Genomic DNA, 22,427 nt, shown 5'->3' with positions numbered 1-22,427 from the left:
ATTTTTCATCTTTGATTTTGGGGTGTTTGGTGGCATTTGGACTTCATAGTTGGCAGAACGTTTTTTGTAGTTATCGTCAGCCATGTTGGATTTTGCCCGTCTTCTAGGAAATTACCGGGGTTCCGATATAAATTGCAAATGTTCGGTTATTAAAGAAGTTGATGAGGTTAAATACTTAGGTATAGCTATTGATAATCATTTAAAGTGGAATAATCATATTCATTATATTGGTAATAAATTACGTAAAACATTGTTACTTTATTGTAAGAACTATTTTGTCAATTAACTGTTTACGTGTAATTTATTTAGCATTATTTCAATCTATGGTATTATAGGTTGGGGTGGAACTTATAAATCCAACCTTTATCCGTTAATTTTACTACAGAAAAAAAGGATTAAAAATTTGTTTAAAAAAAGCAGAAAGATTACCTACCCAACTGAATTCTTGTTTAAACATTTCAAATTTTTCAACATTAAACAAATATATTATTTTATTTTATTGAAATATTTTAATGGAAATTTTAGTAACTTTGAAAGGTATATATGTAAATACAGAACTAAAATATGAATTCTCTGCGTTTTTCTGAACCAAAATGTAAAACCAATGCAGCTTTTTATCATAGCATGAGTCAAGGTCCCAGATTATTAAACAAATTTTATTCCAATAATATTTCAACCACGAATCCTCTCAAAATTAATAAAAAGAAAATTGTATTGGTGTTATAGTTTGGGTTTAAACATAGGCTATTAAACACTATTTACTCTGTATTCACTCTCAATTTTAAATTTATTTTTGTCTGTATTGGAATCCCTTCCAGAGCACGAGTCTTACTCATTCAGGAGTGGGCTAGTTTATCTTTCATTGTATTTATTAATTTGTATTCATATCAAACTTAATAGCAATAATAAATAAATAAAAGTCCCGTGCTTTTCACAGTCGTCGGGGACGGTCTACAGGATCAAAAAATGTCCATACAACATAGGGCCGAAACTCGACAGTTTTCCCAGAAAAAAATATTTTTCCTTATTTCATTTGCGTTATATTGCTTATATCGTTACTAAAATTACGAAAACAATTACATTAGTAGATACATCTAGCAAAAAGTTAATATTAGTTGGAAATAAATATTTGTTGTTCTATTACGTTTTCGTGAAATTAAATAAAAATGCATAATTTAATTTGTTAATATTCTGGCGTGAGAGACGTGGCAACGTTCAGCAGGCAGAACTCTGCACAGACGTACGAACGAATCAGCTGAGTACAAGCTCCCTGTCCATAGCTCTACTGCCAAGCGGATGGTAGTTACTAGAGGGTATTCAATAAACAACTTACAATGTCATTCACAGTTTAGGAATATCATATGTCATTAATTTATGGAGAAAGTCGTCGTAATTCAAGTGCGGCAGGAAGGATGTACCGTCAACCTGTTTCCGCAAAGAAGGTTACCTATCGGCGAACTTATGTAACAGTTTCTTAACGATTTTTAAAAACTGGGAGTCTTGAATGTGCCCGCAACATCTGGACTAGAAGACGTGATGCCTGCCTTCAGAAAATCTGAGGCAAATCGGTATGTACAATTTTCAAATGTAATTTAACGAGTTCGTATTGATACGAAAATAAACTAAACTTAGACAACCAATTATGAATGGTTTATCTGTAAGAAGTGATTTTTCGTCAAGTGTCATGTCCTCAAATATCACATACTGTAAACTTTAAGTTTCTTTAAAATGTTACTACTTTACGGAAGCAGGGGAGATTAAAATTTTGCACTAGAAAAAGAAAACGTTCGTGTGATTTTGTGCAGTAAACGATTGTTTATTTTTTAGACGTACAATAAGAAGGGGAGCAATATTTATAAATAAAATGAAAATTTACCTTAGTGTTCTATTAATGAGATTGAAAGTTTGTATTTGCTGCGCGTTTTATGTAAACAGCTGGCCTGGGACGGCCCTGGATTAGAACAGACAAAGCATCTGTTTTGTACCGGTATGTATGTCACCGCTTCAGCTGTACCGTGTAGCCTACTTGTAAATCCCCTCCTCACATCCAGCAACGTTGTGGAACGTTGCTTATTGTAAACTTTAATAATTCGCTAAATATTACAATTAGAGAACAATTTTTCTTTCTTATGACATTAATAATCATCAATTAAAAAATGCCACTTACACTCTGTATATTATATTTGGAAAAATAAATTTGTAACGTTATAAGCGAATTTTTGGTAGAATCCAACGCGATTTTTGTTTATTTTGTAAATCATTTCACGAGCACCCCGACCCAGGGAGTTGCTACCGACACTTTGGGAACCACTGTAAAATTTCTTTCTTTGGACGGGGGGAAATTAATTTAAGCAATGTGGGATTTATTAATACAGTGTTCTCAACACTGTTCGGGTGGCAGACTGAATCGTTGTCTAAAATGAACAGAAAGTAACAGCTGTATAAAAATTGCGAGATGGTGAATATAAAACACAGTAATATATTATTGGTGTTTGTAGTTATATGAAGTGTAGTAGCTTTCCTATGGAGTGTAGAGCGAGGGTTCCATATATGCATGCTTTATCTTTTTATAAGTGTTAAAATTCGTTATTTCACCTTAAATTTATACTGTGTTAGTATATCACAGCTTACTGGATACTGCATCAGACTGTTGTGGCAATGGACGAAAAATAGTAAATTATTGTAATGCGAACATACAACATAACCTCAACTTCTCGAAATGCAGACTAGCCGATGGAAATAAAGAATGACTTCATCACCATGCCTTGGACGTGCTGTGTTTCTTATTGTAGATCAAACTATAACACACTGACTGACGGTTGTGACAGTCTTTTCTTGGGTTTTCAATAGCACGCGACACTGAAGGTTTTTTTTTGATGATGAAAGTGGAAAAATTGTCTTAATTTTCAGAATAAAGGTAGTTTGGAATGTAAAGAATTCATATAGAATGTCAGTTGACTTGAAAACATGTTAGAAAATTAGTAAAAATTGGAAAGAGTTCATTGGTGTATGTAACCTAAAAGTGATTATTTAATAAGAGCTAGAACAATTCAAAGTAAACGCGAAACGCACATTTCACTTCAATTTATTATATGCAAGGCATATAAAAAGCCTACACTAATCTAACCTAACAGATTCGTATACGCAAGGCATACTAAAAGCCTGACCTGACCTAACCTAACCTGTCAGTTTCCGCACTGTAGAACTTACGAAAACGCAAGTTGGAAGTTTGTGTCGCGTGCTATAGAAAAGCAATTTTCTTTTCAAAAAATTCTCAGAGAAGGCAACAATGGTTCTGTTCCATTTACAGGAACAATTTCTAACCTGACAGTACTGCCACCGTCTGCATGAATCATTTTTATAAACGTATTGTACGAGAAGACAGAGCAGTTCGAAGTGACGGCAGCATTCTTGTAGCGCCTCGGGAAATATCCAAGCTCATAGACAATGCAGTTCCTTCAAAGTTTTCACATCACCCGTCATATTTGTCCTTTAATGTAAACAAAAACGTAAAGGATCAGAAAAACAACTACAATACCAGCAGCAGGTAGGTCCATGAAAGGAAGCTAGCTATTTTGAAAAATCTATTAAAGATAAAAATTGTTATTCTCCAGAAAAGCTACACTCAAGAAGGCACAATTTTATTTTCTTTAAATACTAAAATCATTTGAGATCTTCAGGACTATATTCTAATGCACTGATGTAGTCCTCTCCTCACACTTGTTACTAATACAGAGACTCTAAAGGTTCAGGACGAAATAGGTCTACTAATGAGACTATTTCCTTAGCAATTTATCTTGGACCTCTTGCATAGCCTATTATATGTTGGCAATAGCAACACGTGGAAGAGGGGATTTGTCACAACATAGCATTAAAATATATAGGTAAGTAACAAAGGATTTTTATGTTTAAAGTATTTTGGACCTTGCAAACTAAAAAAAAAAAAAAACACATGTTTATCACTATATAGACCTACATCATAAAAGGCAATGAATCAAAGGAAAATTATACTTCCTTGCATGTGGCTTTTCTGGAAGACAATGAAAATTGCAGACTTTCACATAAAACAGGTTAACAGTGTGTACTAAATTGTATCCCACGAATACATTCACTGCTCTCACTTCACGAAAGAGTGCATTCCTGTTTTTTTTTTTCTTGTTAAGGGGAATGATAGGTAAAATTTCTATTTCCTACAATTCTTAAAGTAGGGACTTCATTTTCTCTACACTTCATCCCCTTGCTATAAGTATTCTGAAGCAGAGGTGGACGATCATCCAATCAGTATGGGAGGTATCGTGTGGTTAGCACGATGATCCACCCCAACTGTTATAGCTGGTTTGCGAAACCAGATTTTCCCTGTCTATCATAGTTCCCCAAGTGCATCACTATGCTGGGTGGGCACTGGTCCCATACACTGGCCGAAATTTCATGATAAAATTTCTTCCCCCATGAGGATTCGAAACAGCGCGCATTTCGTAATTCCTAAATTATCTACTAAATAAGGACAACAGACTCAACTACACAAAATTTCTAGGGCTTTTTATAGACTCCAGTTTAACATGGGATAAGCACATCGAATACACATGCACAAAGCTATCAAGAGTTTTATATTTGTTAAAGAAATTAAATACTTGCGTTTCGCAAAATTATTTAAGATGTGCCTACTTTTCTTTCTTTCAGTCGATAATCCGATATGCCCTAATTTTCTGGGGAAATGGAACCAAAATTGAAAGTGTCTTGATTTTACAAAAGAAAGCCATTAGAATTTTATGTAAATCAAACTATCTGGAACATTGTCGGCCACTTTTCAGACAATCACGGATTTTAACAATCTTAAATTTGTATATATATATATATATATATATATATATATATATATGATCTAGTACTTTACACTCGACAAAATATCGACAATTACTCATTAGTGGCCAATATACATGATCATGAAATTAGAAATAGTGAACAAATTAATATTCCATATTGTAGATTACACAAGAGCAACAAAAATTTTTTAATTATGGGGATAAAATTATATAATAAGCTCCCAAGTCAATAATACAAATTACCAATCAATAGCTTCAAAACTAGATTTTACAATTGGTTATTAAATAATAGCCTACTTTTTATTCTGTTGCTGAGTTTTTCAACACAAATTTGTATGAAATTGCATTTTAATAAATAGGTTTAATTGTACTTTAGTTAGTTTTCTTTAATCTAAAAGTCTCAAATTACTTCATGTTTTCATTGTATTATTTAAATTTTACTGTTTCTTTTATTAGTGTTTTTTAAAATGTATTTACATGTTTTTCAATGTATTCTGACGAAGCCTAAAACTGTATGTTTAATGGCCAAATAAGTTGAATTGAATTGAATAGGCAGGATGTCATAGACTGCGATGCCACGGCATGGAACTTAATTTTATTTAGCTTATCGGATTTTAATTTGAAATGCTATTAAACATCCAAATTAGTCTGTAATAGTCACTTTCTAACATTATTTCAATTATATTTCAAACGACTGAGAAGAAATCAGAAGAAGAACAATGCGAAAGAGTTGAAAATCTTCAACGGCTTTATATGATGACATTTAAAAAGGCAACATTCAATGACTTCCAAATAACAATGTGTACTAAATTGTATCCCACGAATACATTCACTGCTCTCACTTCTTTACAGAAGTGTGCGCTGCATTCCTGTATTTTTTTTCGTAAGGGGAGTGATGGGCAAAATTTACATTTCGTACAATTCGTAAGTAGGGACTTCATTTTCTGTATACTTAATCCCTTGCTATAAGTACTCTTGTTCTTACATATATTAGTTTCATTATGACCTGGTGAGTAGTATTTTTAGTAATTCAAATTTAAAAAAAAATGCATATTATCAATAACTTATCTCCTCTTACAGAATTTAAGCTTCATCCACGATTTTTTTACATCGTCTCTGATATGGTTATAAAAGAACTAAGTTTAAGTATCAACAACTTCAAATTTACATTTCTAAATGGAAAGTTTTTTTAATATGCATCTTCAAATTTTAAATTTTTACTTTCCACTATTAAATGGCCTGCATGTTTTACTTTCTTAATGTCGGAAGTATTTAGTTTATCATAAAATGATACTGTGTTTCTTTTTAAAACAACAGTATACCTAGTACCCTTATTGAGGGCAGATTATTTTCTTTAAATATTTATATATAGAACATGCTGTAAAAGTTTCATGTTCCTGGTATCAAAACTGTAAGAACCTTTACACTTTGAGCATGACGAAATGTGCTGAAGAAATGTGAGAAAACTGCGTACCTATACCTAAAGTTTGCTTGGAATTAAAGTTCAAGGGTGCAACCATTTAAATATGACGTAATTTTTATGCTTCCAAGTGCAGAAACCTCTCAACTTACAAATATGAGATTGCGGATTCATATTTTTTTTAGGAAGAAACTAAAATGCAATTTTTTTTTACTGATAATGAACATGGGAGGAGTGATAGTAGGAAGAAGAAGATTAAATTGCATAAGATTTGCTGATGTGGCGTTGTCAGCAGAAGAGGAGATGACAGTAAGGGATATGCTACTGGAGCTAAATGACAGCTGTGAGCAGTATGGGGTGAAGATAAATGCAAACAAGACGAAGACCATGGTTATAGCAAGAAAAATAAAGAAGGTAAACTTGTAAATTCTAAATGAGGCAGTAGCACAGTGATGCCAACTTTAGAAAAACATTGGGTGGGCTCAATATTTGAATTTTAAGTTAAAATCAATAAATCTCATAAATGAAACTGATAACAATATTAAAACTACAAATCATTGGGTGTGCTTTGGCCCCGTATAAATTGGCGAAACTGCAGTAGCAGTAACATGAGCTGCTGCCAGGAAGTCAAAAGGAGGATAGCAATGGCAAAGGGAGCTTTTAATAGAGAAAGGAGCATCTTCTGCGGACCTCTGGGGGGGGGGGGAACTAAAGAGACTAGTCAAGTGCTTTGTGTGGAGTGTGGAATTGTATCATGGACATTACGACGAAGTGAAGAGATGCATTTGAAATGTGGATATGGAGAAGAATGGAGCGTGTGAAATGGACAGACAGAATAAGAAATGAAGCTGTGTTGGAAAGAGTGGGTGAAGAAAGAATGATGCTGAAGCTGATCAGGAAGAGGAAAAGGAATTGGCTGGGTCACTGGCTGAGAAGAAACTGCCTACTGAAGGATGCACTGGAAGGAATGGTGAACGGGAGAAGAGTTCGGGGCAGAAGAAGATATCAGATGATAGACGACATTAAGTTATATGGATCATATGAGGAGACTAATAAGGCGGAAAATAGGAACTACTGGATTATACTGGGTTTGCAGTGAAAGACCTGCCCTTGGACGGAACGATGATGAATGACCAAAATTTCATCAATCCCTTCCCTTGGCTGTCTGTTTTTCTGTTCTAGCGGTAGTAATACTTAGATAAAAATAATAAGCTGGTTACTTCCTCGTTAATGCAATTTATTAGCTAGAGTAAATAATATCAAACACCTCAATTAAATATGAGAGATGGCATGAAATGCAATCAGACCCAATAAGATGGTGACAGCCACCCAATACAATGCTGCTTTTTGAAGGTAGATAGTCTTCTCCAGAGATAAAGATAAGTTTCAAGATGGGCACAGCATTTCATGTGAGGAAATGCCACTTCCTTCTTACATTAAGTTGTCAGAAAAAAGAGAGCAAATAAGTTGTATCAGTAGTTTCTACTATAAAGACAGAAATGTTAGAATTGGTTAGGCTATAGCGAGAGGAGACCGAGGATTAGCTATGGATTACCTGGTATTTGTCTAACAGTCTAATATTGGAGATAATCTTAGAAAATTTCCAAACTGTGTAACGACATGGTTTCTGCACTTGGGGTGCATCTCGTATAAGAATGTTCACAATGTAAATAACCTCCACATTTACTAGAGTAATCAGTAGAGAGTAACATTTAAACATTTATACACTCGGCCCCATCGATGTAGTCTTTCGTGATGATAGCAATGAAGAAACTACCACTATATTAACACAGATGGTTCAAATGCTTGCAGTAGGCCTGTAAGTCAGTCCTCTCTCAAAAAAAGCTGAAAGCTAGAATTTATGAAACAGTTATATTACCGGTTGTTCTATATGGTTGTGAAACTTGGACTCTCACTTTGAGAGAGGAACATAGGTTAAGGGTGTTTGAGAATAAGGTGCTTAGGAAAATATACGGGGCTAAGAGGGATGAAGTTACAGGACAATGGAGAAAGTTACACAACACAGAGCTGCACGCATTGTATTCTTCACCTGACATAATTAGGAACATTAAATCCAGACGTTTGAGATGGGCAGGGCATGTAGCATGTATGGGCGAATTCAGAAATGCATATAGAGTGTTAGTTGGGAGGCCGGAGGGAAAAAAGACCTTTGGGGACGCAGAGACGTAGATGGAAGGATAATATTAAAATGGATTTGAGGGAGGTGGGATATGATGGTAGGGAATGGATTAATCTTGCTCAGGATAGGGACAGATGGCGGATTATGAGGGTGACACTGAACCTCCGGGTTCCTTAAAAGCCATAAATAAGTAATATCTCCTACCCACAACAAGACTGTAGATCTAATATCTCAAAGGAAGATCCCGATGCTATGATTTACTTTGGCTGTTGAGGATATTCAGCATACTGGTGACTCTGTATAAAAAAATTAGTTCCAATCCAGGTTCAAGGGCACACTCCACTAAGAATTACAACTTTTTTTCTACTTCTTTTTTTCAACTAAATTTTGATAGCATGTTTGCTATGTAAAGGACTAACAAAATCCAAATTTTGAACTCCCAAAATGTTTTTGATTTTTTATTTCTTTTTTCTCTTTTAGAAATATTTGAAACCAAAATTTTTAGTAGAAGATCTCAATTTTTAAGCTTTCTTTATCTTGGTTACATTCACAAAACAGAGAAGCATTTCTATGCATTCATTTTATGATCATTTATTCACTGTCGAAACTTTTTTTTTTTTTTCGAAAATTTGAAAATATTATTATTTCTATAATTCATGAAAAAAATGTTAATAAAACAAACTAGTAGCATTTCTTACAAAATAAATGCATAGAAACATGAAACTACCTCATAAATACTTGCAGTAAAAAATTCATCCAGTTTGGTTAATATTTGGCATAAAAAGTTGGTGTTAAATCAAGAAAAATAAATGTACGGAAAGTAGATTTTGAAAGTAAAATGAATATTTATGTAAAACAAAGCTATTAAAATTTTCCTCTGCTACATTCATCTACTAACTTCAGGAACTCAGCTTTAGAACAAAAAGTTGCTAGACTTATAATCAGAAATTTGTAAAAAAGGAATTCTTTGATGAAAAAGTAATTTTGACAGCTCTTTACATGCCACGCACTCTTACAGCCTCAATTAAAAAAAAAAAACATTAAACATATTTCTAATCAGAGTTCAACTAAATCCATTTGCGGTATGAAAATATACATTTTAAAGAAGTGAAATAGCCAATAATTTTTTTTTTTTTTTTAAATTTTCATGATTTCCAGAGGAGTCTCCCTGCCTATCAGGCTCAGATATCTCGGGAAACACAAGTTGTCTCCCAGGAGATCAAACTCACAAGGAGAGGACACACTCTGTATATCGCCGAATGGAATAAGATTGTGTGAGATGAAAGTACAAGATGTACTGTTTAAAGTCATGCCTGGTATGGGTGGCCAATGACCCCTCGTTTTGGAAATATTGGCTATTGTTTGTGACATACTTCCATTAGGTGCTCAATAGGGAAGCATTAGACTGTGTAACAGCGTAGCCCATATGGTTGGATGCTGAGTTGTTATCCAGGCAACCTGAGTTCGAATCTTAACTGTTTCTATATTTTTTTCTTTTAATAATGATTAATATTGTGATCACAGTTATCTATTTACATACGTATATCATATTTCTCAATGTATTGAATGCTTCATCATGTTTTAAACAAATTACTAATTAACTAACATTGCATTGTAAAGGATAAACAATGAAATGCTGCTCACGTAGGAAGGTAAGATGTGTCACTGGCGTCTGTTCTATTTCTGTAGCAGCTATTCCATTTCATTTTGTACCCGATTCATTATGATGTCATAAAAACACACAAACATACATATTTCCTGCACCATGCACAGCAAATGAAAGAAGGTTGTCCACAGTCACACACATTTTTTCGCACTTCTGCTGCGAAACAGATATCCTTCACATTCACAAACACTTCTCGTTCGTTTATTAATTTTGATGCATACCACACATATTTCAACATGGCTTTGAATATAGGAGCTGACAACTGAAAGTGAATTAAAATAATAATGATGATGATGATGATAATAATATCAAACTTCAAAAAATGAGAAGGCATTAGGATTCGAACTTGGGTTGTCTGGATGACAAATCAGCATCCAACCACATGAGCTACGCCCTTACACAGTCTAATGCATCCCTATTGAGCACCTAACGGAAGTATGTCACAAACAATAGCCAATATTTTCAAAACGAGGGGTCATTGGCCACCCATACCAGGTATGACTTTAAACAGTACGTCTTGTACTTTCATGTCACAAAATCTCATTTAATTTGGTGATATACAGAGCGTGTCCTCTCCGTGTCAGTTGCACTGTGAAGGTGGTCATCCACTGCAATCTCTTGGGATGATTTCTGGTTTATGGGGCACACAATTGGTCGGCTACATGTCCATAATTAAATGCTGGTGTAGCTGTATACGCCCTCAGTTAGGAAGAAGAACAAAGAAGTGGCATAGTCAACATTAAATGTACACATATCAAGGGTAAACTGAAGACAAAGGGTTGGTTGTTAAAATAAGTTAAAAAAAATAGCAAATAAATACATTCTGAAATTATTTTTCAAAGAAAAAATAATTATAGGCAATCACACTCTTAAATTTAGAACAAATAGGCCTAACTAAAAACAAAGAAACAATATTTTAAACAAATGAGATGAATGATTGAAGTGATTCACAGTTAAGCTTAACACAAGCAATGTCCAGGTGACAACATAAAGTGAATAACTGATCAAGTTAACGTAAAATAAATATTGCCAAAAATCCAAAGTTCATAGAAATAAAAATGAGTACCGGTAATGCCATTCTAACAGTTTTTTTTTTTCAGTCTCAATACGTGGTTTTTGTTATTTGGTCATTTACTAATTTGGGCTCAATTTAGGAAATCATATTTAAACTGTATCGTTTAAGTTGAAAACGCACACAAATGGAAATAAATTGCATACTTTTCATTAGTAGCATTTAACATTACAAACAATGTAGGCTACTTTCATGACAGTTTCAGTGGTGTTGGGCGTAAGAAGGGTGTGGCCACCTCATTACATGGCTGTTATTGTACAGGCATTATTTCACTATAACCTAGGCCTAACGCCTCTACATTTAATATAAATCATTGCTGTTCACATGCAAACCATCCAATGTTTTTAATAACACTATTTCCACCACAGACTGATAGTCTGGCCAATTTATCCCGTAAATTTACAGTGAAATAAATGTAAAAAGTAAGATAAAATGGAATTTATGTTCTATATTATGCATCAAAGAAAATAAACGTGTATTTCTTACATAGAAAAGCTTTTGTAAGTTGCTGTAGGGAAGACCTAGAAATAGCTTAATTTTTATTACTGGTACAATTTTTAAAATTTCCTGTGTGTGAAAAGGAAAACACACTGTATACGAAATACATTTAAAAATAATTTTGTTGACATGACCCATTTGTATACGAACACTGTTTGCAGTGCCTTTGGCAGTGTTTAAGAAGAATTATGTAGACTTTAAGTAAAACAGACTGACCTCTGTTGTTAAAAATTGTTATGCTTTTACTTCGTGACTGATCTGACGTATTCTCGTACTAAATTTATTCTTTTTTTGACCAAACACAATATTTCTCTGTATGGTTTCATATTATCTTTCAGAATGTGTGTTTCTATAGTAACCGAGACCATTATGCTGTTACTAACATAGTACGCAATTATTATCATCTCGTGAAACCAACTATTGCATGCCTGCACAGTAGCTCACAAGTCGAAGCGTAGCAAGGGAGGGAAGCTTCTTAGTCGACTTTTTCCTTCCCCTCATGCACAGGTAGATTTCACAACATGCGGAATGGTCTATATTTTTATTATTATTATTATTATTATTATTATTATTATTATATTAATTTGTATCACTGTGCTGAACTTTTATTGGCAAACAGCTGTTATCCAGCACATAAAAATTGAAAATAAATAAACAAATGAAATTATTATTATTATTATTATTATTATTATTATTATTATTATTATTATATTAATTTCTATTACTGTGGTGGACTTTTATTAGCAAACAGCTGTTATCCAGGACAAATATCGAAAATAAATAAATAGAATTATTATTATTATTATTATTATTATTATTATTATATTAATTTGTATCACTGTGCTGAACTTTTATTGGCAAACAGCTGTTATCCAGCACATAAATATCGAAAATAAATAAATAAATAAATAAATTATTATTATTATTATTATTATTATTATTATAATTTCTATTACTGTGCTGGACTTTTATTGGCAAACAGCTGTTATCCAACACATAAATATCGAATATAAATAAGTGAACAAGTAAATAGACAAATGAAATTATTGTTGTTATTATTATATTATTATTATTGTTATTATTTTTGTTATACTAGGTAGAATGGTATATTATTTAGCCTACGTATGACATTAATTGGAATTGGTCATGTGTACCTACAGACGTTTGTCGACATATGGTCTGATTAATTAATATTTTTGCTCTATGTAAACTAATTTTTTTGTTTTATCAGGTTAATTTGAGGTTAAGTTGTCAGTGATATTTTATATTTACATATTGTATATGAACGGGAATATTGTAATATTTTCATTTTATCTTTTTGCGCACCATTATCTTAAGCAGGCCTAAACGGAAATGTTACCAATTTATGAACTCTATTTACCCAATTAGTGTTATAATTATTTCAATGAAATTAGTAATCGTGCCTCGTTTGTATTGTATTCCACTTTTTTTCACGTCACTTTACATGAAATCTTAACTTTTTGGTAATTTGCTAGGAGACGTCGTTGCATATAGACCACGGTTAAACGAAGTATTTTCCCTGGACCAAAAATAGAAGATGTGTTGCACGTTTCACCTTATTATCAATAAGTGTCGTGGAAAGTATCTTATTTTAGGTTATAATTCAGAACTTGTTCAATATTTAATAAGATGTTTAGGGTTAGCGTAAAACTGGCCTATGTGCAACGACGTCTCCTAGCAAATTACCGATTTTTTTTTATTTTACAACAAACTAGCCTCTACCCAAACAAATTAAAACTTAAATTGCCGTATATTACCGGAAATAACGTAATAAATAACCTAACGTAATAAGTGATATTTTTTTGTAGTTAAAGTTGAATTTATTTTAATTAGGCACTCGTTGAGCAACTAATTTTTATAAGTAGCGTTCGTAATTCAAAGTATTTATATAAATATTAATATAATTCTGAAAACTATTTATTGTTAACGCAAATAATTCGAAACGTTGTTACTATTCCTACAGGTCAATTTAACTGAATTTGCATATCGCCTAAATGTAAAGTGAAGAATACTATTTCTACATTTATTTATTTATTTAATCAGAGTGAAGAATACAACTTTCACATTCATTTATTTAATTATTTAATAATTTATTTCATTATTTACTGAATTCAATTAATTATTTATTTTATCAATTATCTACTTGTATATTCATTTAATTTTTTGTTTAGCTATTTATTTACTTATTTACTGAAGGACGGACCAGAATCCTTTATCATTGCCCCTTTACCAACTTCACATTGACCATTTCATTCGCTACCACAAAGTGACATTTTTCACACGGTACGCAAGCATTGTATGTCATTACTCATTTACGTCCATTATTTCCTAAAACACGTATTTCGCAATACATAATATCATAATACCTATGTTTTCTATTTTATATTTTATGCCTTTATATTATTATGGTTACTTTAGAAATTGTCAACACTTCGCGATTAACAGGTGTTTCTTCACATTACATTATTTTCCGTTGCCATTCTTTTATAATCCGCCATGATGTCATTTCTTTCTAAAAGGTTCATTGACCTTCCTTCATACTTCATTATTGCAAACTGTATAAAGCTGTCAGTGGGAAATGATTTACACAATACCCGAACACACAATTTGCACTGGTTCTGTTAGTTTGGCATAAGTTTCAAACAAAATACATAAATGACAGTCAGATAATAAACAAGAAATCATTCTTATTCACAGTACATTACCTTTGTAAACGAAGCGTCCTTTCTGCCATGTTCTAAATCCGTATTCAGAAGTTTTCGTATCGCATATTACAATTAAAAAGTTCATATCACAGATAATTCTTGCTAACACCTTCCTGTCTTTATTGTAAAATCCGATTTCCCTAATATACTACAAATTAACACTTCTTAAATACTCTATTTCACGAATAAATTAAACTTAACACACCTTCATACATTACTACGTACCACATAAAACTTCGCTCCGCCGAATATTCGAAAATCAGAACACGCATTCAGTGGTTGCACTTGTTTAACAACAAATTACGTAGGAGCGGAATCTGTCATCACAAATTTCTCATTCTCACGATTGAACTCGTTTCTTGGCATGTCCCTATTGAAAACTCAACTGTATGGAAATTACGTTGTAAATGTAGAGGAGAGCAAATCTTTTAAGAATGGCCATCGAGTAAATTATGAACCCTATCTTCAGACATAACTTAATTATTTAGCCCTGAAGAAATACGAATCATGAAAAACAAAAGATAGCCTACACATAACATAATTTTTTGTAAGAGCGTACATAGCCATATATGGTCGTAATGCAGTTCACTATTCATAGACGTTTAACATGGGCAGTCAATTATTTGTAAATACTGCCTTCCCCCGTTTATTTCTTAGAATTTTATAATTAAAATACATTTTATAAGGGACTGAAAGTTCATCATAATGCACTATTTAATTTTCTTAATTGTTTCTGAGAAATTAATGAAATAAAATTCTACATGTATGCTGTATTTTGCCTAACGCATCAACAATGTTATTTTAATTTTGCGCTATACTGGAGAATTCCCACGGTATCATTGAACCGTGCCGTTACGTTTAGCGCCAAATTTTACTAAATACACAATCTCGCCAACATAAGAACACGATGTTGGTGTGTGGCGTCATTAGAGAGAGAAATTTGTTTATTTTCTTTCTGTGCCTCCTTCGTTCTGAACATTACTGAGAGCACCACTGTTAGCTACAAGGTATATTTGCGCAAATATATTGCAAGTAGATTACGTGACTTAAGCACAGGAACGCCATTTCGTAATTTCATTTAAGAAACAAGCCAAACGAATTATCTTTGCATCAAAAACGGATGCTCCCTGGACCAAATTATCGTATTTTATAATTGTTTGAAACTTATTACATGACTTAGATGAGAGTTTCGAGACAAAACATTTTTGCTATATTTGTTTTTTTTATTAAATGTTAAGCACCACTGTTAGGTACAAGGTGTATTTGCGCAAATATTGCGGGTAAATTATGACGAGTGGCTTAGATGAGAGGCTCGCGACAGAAACAGTTTTGCTGTAGCGCATGCGCGGACCTCTCATGCAGTGGAAGCGTGATCCTTGAAATTATTTTCGCGTGTACATTGAAGATTAAATGATTGAGATCCCTTCTTGTTCCGGTTACAGACCTTGGATATACGAAGGTTAGGTTTGGTTAGTTTAGGTTTTTATTAGCCAAGTCCGCGCATGCGCAGACAGGCAATATCCTGTCGCGAGCCGCATGTGATAAGTGATATGAGGTCGAGGAATGGGAGAAGGTTAGGTTAGGTTGGGTTAGGTTAAGTTTGGTTGGGTTGGGTAAGGTTAGGTTAGGATAGGTTAGGTTGGGTTAGGATACGATAGGTTAGGTTGGGTTAAGTTAGGATAGGTTAGGTTGGGTTAGGATAGGTTAGGTTAGGATAGATTAGGTTAGGATAGGATAGGTTAGGATAGGATAGGTTAGGATAGGATAGGTTGGGTTAGATTAGGATAGGTTAGGTTAGGATAGGTTAGGTTGGGTTAGGTTAGTTTAGAATAAATTAGGTTGGGTTAGGATAAGTTAGGTTAGGATAGGTTAGGTTAGGATAGGTTAGGTTAGGTTAGATTAGCTTTGGTTAAAAAATAATGGGCCTATAATGAAAGCGGTGAATAATTTCATGGTCCTTAAATTTTTTTTTCGTAAAAGGCTAAGTATTTTTCTATAGGCCAGAAATAAAACAGCAACGCCGTACTTTACGCTTTGGCGAACATTAACCGGAAATTTACTTTCCGTCATTTTAATTGTATTCCGTGAAACACACCTTTATCCTGTTAATTTCCTTGTGATAACCTAGTTTATTATCTTATTACATCTTCATTTTCTTTTAATGCATTCAAAAAACCGCCGTTGTACTACATAAAACCTTGAACTTGACTAATGGAGTGAATTATTTAAGAATATAGTCGCGAATTTGACTACCACCATTTCGATTATATTTTGTTTGATACGGCTCGGTACGGCTCGGTGACTAGTGGCCAGCGAGTAGAGTCGACTATCGATATTGGTCTGCCGTGCGTATTATCCAGTTGTTCCTTTAGAATAATAGAGTAAGTTCAGAGCAATTGAATTAATTAAATATAATTATTGTATTTAATTAATTTAATTGTCCTGAACTTGGTAATAGTGCATTTAGGTGCCTTTTAATCCCTTAACATTCTACCTTATAAAATGTTCGGTCAATGTTACTTATGTCCCGCCCACTATAGACATAAGCCAATTTTACAGATATTTAGTATAACTTGTTGCTTCTTTGACAGGTTAGGTTTGGTTAGTTTAGGTTTTTGTTATAGCCTACCTTGCATATAAGATTATAGCGCAACATTGGCAGTGATAAAAGTGAAATATTCGTTCATTGGGCGTTGGATACTCTACATTCACCAAATGTTCTTATGAAACATAAGGTAAGGGGAAGATAGTAGGTTTTACAAATAATTATTTCCCATTATTACTGTTATTTTTTTACTAATGGTGGACACTTGATTGTTTGTCATTCACTCATATGAAGCCAATTGTGTAGACCAGTTTACCAACAGAGTGGTTGCCCAGAGTCTACACTACACCCACAATGAGATGATGATGGAGATTTGTTGGTATGTCACAGGGGAACGGGAACCCCCAGAGAAATTTCTGTTTTTCTGTGCCACGGGCTTGTGCAAAAGAAATTATAAATCTGGAGTATTCCGGGATCGAACCCGGATCCACAGGATTGTAAGTCCATTGCTCTAGCCACTGGACCAACGTGACAGCTTTATTTCCCATGTTGAATCCCTGTGTATAGGAAGCTGTGTTACACAACGTAGGGCTTATCATGTTAAACACGAATAAAATTCCACATATGGTGCTGCTTGTACACCACTACCATTACACGATGCTAAGCATACGTCACGAAGGTTAAACCCCTCTATGGGTACTACATAAATCCTGCTGCCCAATGGCTAAAAATACAGAAAATTGAAGTATTTCTGTGAAATAAGTTTTCAAGTACGGTAGTGTATTTTTAGGGGATGAAATCCTCGACTTTATTTATTAGTATATAGTTGTAAAATCTATCCTTAGGCCTAAGATATGAGGAGGATGGTATGAAAATAAATGTTTTGGAAACTTATTGTCATAACCTTTACTAGGAAAGCTACCTCCTCTATACTGAACTATAACTTATATCAAAATGTAATTGACACAAGAGATTCTGTCAAAGATCTTAGTGTATTTACAGCTACGCATACTGATTTAATTTAGGCCTATAACCATGCAATCAGAATATTGTGTCTAAAAGGCCTACTTACAGTCAGTCAATAACGTATTCTTCTATGCCTCAGTCACTTTTAATACTTTTCTGCACGTTAAATTTGAATATGCATCGGCAGTCTTTACAACAGCTGATTCGGCGGAATTATAAACTGTCCAATGCAAATTCACTTGTTTGTGTTAGTGCAGACTTCTGCTCATTGATTTCAAAAATAGGTACTTGTGGGGGAAAAGTTGATTTCTCCACATTTTTGTATTCCTGACGTCAAAATCTTGATGCCCTGACTTTATTCAATGTTTTACAGTTACAGTAGCATAATCTGTGAATTTTTCATAAACAGCGATAGCTTGCACGTTTCTGTGAAAAGTATGAGAAGCTGCCATGTTTATTACAACAGGACATATAATTCTTTTTCCCCAGTCTCGGGATACATTTGAACTGCCAACTTGTATACTTAAAGTTATGACCAGGGAACGGATTTATATGGACTAAAAATATATGAAATATGTAAATATATATGTAGTTATTTTTACCAAAATATGGAATTAAATATGGATTTTTACCAAAATATGGAATTAAATATGGACTTAAAATTATAAAAAAATGACTATGTACGTTAAATATTGGTACATTTTAATCAAACTAAACAAAAAATATAATGGACGTACCTTATCTTCCAATGTAGTTTCAACAAAACACAATTTTTATTGTCTGTTACCATAACAATAGGTTACAAACATTTCTTTCAAGTGCTGAAAAGTGAATCTTCTTCTATTGTCTCTGAGGATAGATTTATACTGACTAAAAGAGCGTTCGACGTCACAAGAAGTAACTGGTACATAATTCAATTTCACAATGTCTGCTGGGGATAAGTCCAAGTTAATCTTCACTGTTGATTCACCACTCATCACAGCAACAACCTTTTGTAGTTCTTCATATCCAGGGTTTTTTGAAAGTACAGTGTCCACCTTAGCTCTTACTGCATCTGCAACTTTACCTCTACCACGATTCAGTTGTTCCACAGTACTATTTATAATTTCAAAACTTTCAGATAGTGAAAGGTGCCTATTTTGGAGACTTTTGAGCGTTTTTATGATGCATGAAAATGTATGCTGAATGTGAGCTAAGTCATTCTTCACACTTATGTCACAGGTAACTGTTTTCGCAGTATCAATTGAGACTGCATCTTCAGAGTCCAATGCAAGGAGAACATTGTTAATAGAGTCTATATGTTCGGCATAATATTCAACTGCTTCTAGCCATGTACCCCATCTAGTTAAAATTGGCTTTGGTGGCAATGGAATTTCAGGGTACATTTCTTTCAACACGTTAACTCTACTGGGAGCTTTGAGAAATACTTTTTTCACTGATGAAATCAACAAATCTACTTTAGGGAAATTGTCTCTGACCACTTCTGCCACACGATGAAATGCATGCGCCACACAAGTAAAATGAGTCAATTTAGGATATACAACAGATAATGCTTGTCCAGCTTTGACCATATAAGGGGCAGCATCGCTAATAAAGAATAACACATTATCGTACATAATACCCTTTGGCCACAGGATACCCATAGCTTCGTTGAACAGTTTAACTATAGTTTTGTTATTGCACTTTTCTAGAACATCACAATGTAAAAGAATTCGTTCAGAATATTGTTCACTTAACAAACCGATAACTACATTACCAACAAGTCTACCTTCTTTGTCGGGAGTCTCATCAATGGAAACCCAAATTGAACTATCTTTAATTTCATCTCTTATCTTCTGTATTGTCTCATCGTAGATGGATGGAGCATACGTCTTCCTAAGTGTTGACTCATCCGGGATTGTATGTTGAGTATATTTTTCAAGGAATTCCCTGAAGACCTTATTCTTTAGTTTGTAGAGAGGAATATCAGCAGAGATGAGAGAACGGCGCAGGTCGATGTTAAACTCAGATCTTACATTCGATGTTGTTGGTTGTGTTAAAAACAATTGTCTCTGCTTGGAATTTAGTTGTTTGTTGGCCTGATGTTTACTAGTTGTAATGTGTTGTTGCACCAGGAACTTTTGTGTAGATGATACTGCACACTGACACAAATTACAAAATAATATTTTATTGTCAGTTGATAAACCATCTTCTTTAAATTCTGAAATGTAACTTGTTAGTTTTGATTTTAAATTGACTGAATGACGTACTTTTGGCATATTTACCGTCTTTATAGTATGATTTACAAAACTGAACCTATGTGTACTCTGACTGGCATTTAACTGTTGAGCTGCACAACTGAAGTCTGTTAAAAATTTTAAATTAAATTAATACAGTTTTGTAACTTACTTTCCCATTGTTGATAGGACTGCTAATTTTCAAATAACTCTGATGTTAAAGGGATTACTGAACATGTGTTTAAATCTCTATTGTTGAAATGTATTTTTAAAAGTTAATGGAATTTTGTTTTGTTTTATTGTTAAACCTAATATAATATGGACTGTTTTATATGAAATATGGAAAATATATGGAAATTAACGAAAATATGTACTAAACTCTAAAATATGGAAAAATATGGAAAATAAAAGTAGGATTTTTCAACCCTACACATTGTGAAACATAAAGATAATGCAAAATATAAATTATATTAGCTTTATAAGTAAATATGTATTTACATATAAATCCTTTCCCTGGTTATGACTATTTTTCATAACTTTATTACTGAGCATAATGTGTAGTTATTATTCTTTCTCATGTTCCAATTTCTACTTCTATCTTTGTGGTAACTACTACTGGCATCTTGCTATTGATTATCAAGTTCATATTAACAATCTATACTTACTTACTTATTGGCTTTTAAGGAACCCAGAGGTTCATTGCCGCCCTCACATAAGCCCGCCACTGATCCCTATCCTGAGCAAGATTAGTCCAGTCTCCACCATCATATCACACCTCCCTCAAATCTATTTTAATATTATCTTCCCATCTACGTCTCGGCCTTCCCAAAGGTCTTTTTCCCGCCGGCCTCCCAACTAACACTCTATATGTATTTCTGGATTCGCCCATACGTGCTACATGCCCTGCCCATCTCAAGCGTCTGGATTTAATGTTCCTAATTATGTCAGGTGAAGAATACAATGTGTGCAGTTCTGTGTTGTGTAACTTTCTCCATTCTCCTGTAACTACATCCTTCTTAGCCCCAAGTATTTTCCTAAGAACCTTATTCTCAAGCACCCTTAATCTCTGTCCTCTCTCAGTGAGAGTCCAAGCTTCACAACCATATAGAACAACCGGTAATATAACTGTTTTATAAATTCTAACTTTCAGATTTTTTGACAGCAGACTAGATGATATAAGCTTCTCAACCGAATAATAACAGGCATTTCCCATATTTAATCTGCGTTTAATTTCCTCCCGAGTGTCATTTATGTTTGTTACTCTTACTCCAATATATTTGAATTTTTCCACCTCTTGGAAAGATAAATCTCCAATTTTTATAGTTCCATTTCGTACAATATTCTGGTCACGAGACATAATCATATACTTAGTCTTTTCGGGATTTACTTCAAATCCTATCGCTTTACTTGCTTCAACTAGAATTTTCGCGTTTTCCCTAATCGTTTGTGGATTTTCTCCTAACATATTCACGTCATCCGCATAGACAAGCAGCTGATGTAACCCGTTCAATTCCAAACCCTCTCTGTTATCCTGGACTTTTCCTAATGGCATACTCTAGAGCATATTAACAATCTATACTAATAATAAATCTGTAGCCAAAATTTTTCTGGTAATTTTCGATTTTCCAAAAATAATTGGTGTTAACATGTATAATTAACCATCCTGAAACCGAAAATCGCTTTTTTTTTTAATTTTTGTTTGTATGTCTGTCTGTCTCTCTGTCTGGATGTTTGTTACCTTTTCACGCGATAATGGCTGAACCGATGTATATGAAAATTGAAATATAAATTAAGTTCGTTGTAACTTAGATTTTAGGCCATATAGCATTCAAAATACTGTATTTAAAAGTTAGGTTATAAGGTGGCTTGAATTAAATAAATCGAAATATCTCGTTTATTATTAATTTTTGTGAAAAATGTTGCATAACAAAAGTTTCTTTAAAAATGATTTCAGGTACGTTTCATTCCAAGCAAAATTTTGATGGGACCAAATTGCATCAAAAACGGATGTCCTCTGAACCAAATGATCATATTTTAATTATTTGCATGTAATAACAATTAAGAAAAATGTTAAAGGAATTATCATTGCACCAAATGAGTGTCTCTGGACCAAAATGATCGCATTTTAATTATTTAAATACAATTTAAATTAAGTGACATATTAAACAATTTATCCTTCTATCAAACACGAATGTTCCCTGGATCAAACGTCCTATTTTAATTATGTAATTACTTTATATTTATTTCTAACAGGTGTAGTGGAGCACACGGGTACGGCTAGTAGAAAATAAAAATAATAGTGGTAGTAGTATATAGCCGTCAAGGTGGTCTAGTGGCTAGAGGGCTGGACTTATA

The 22,427-nt window shown here is 33.5% G+C and overlaps 1 protein-coding gene across 8 annotated transcripts in view; it reads left to right on the top strand.

The window, feature by feature from the left end:
* Positions 1–1,299: 1,299 nt before the first annotated feature.
* Positions 1,300–22,427, top strand: part of LOC138710152 (zinc finger protein 664-like) — an 82,686-nt gene continuing 61,558 nt past the window's right edge. For 3 of the 8 annotated variants that reach the window (XM_069840775.1, XM_069840779.1, XM_069840780.1), the window contains exons 1-2: positions 2,336–2,458; positions 3,311–3,547. Coding sequence is in view for 3 of the 8 variants with exons in the window: in XM_069840782.1 (XP_069696883.1) it covers positions 2,456–2,458 (3 nt within the window). In the remaining 5 variants the exon portion in view is untranslated. Of the gene's footprint in view, positions 1,569–2,335; positions 2,475–3,310; positions 3,548–22,427 lie in introns of those variants that run through there. The other 5 variants (XM_069840776.1, XM_069840781.1, XM_069840782.1 and 2 more) reach the window with 5 other exon arrangements.

The sequence above is a fragment of the Periplaneta americana genome, chromosome 12 (genome assembly GCF_040183065.1).
Source record: "Periplaneta americana isolate PAMFEO1 chromosome 12, P.americana_PAMFEO1_priV1, whole genome shotgun sequence".
NCBI lineage: Eukaryota > Metazoa > Arthropoda > Insecta > Blattodea > Blattidae > Periplaneta > Periplaneta americana.
The sequence above is the reverse complement of the archived record's forward strand: the minus strand, read 5'-3'. Positions and strand labels throughout refer to the sequence as shown.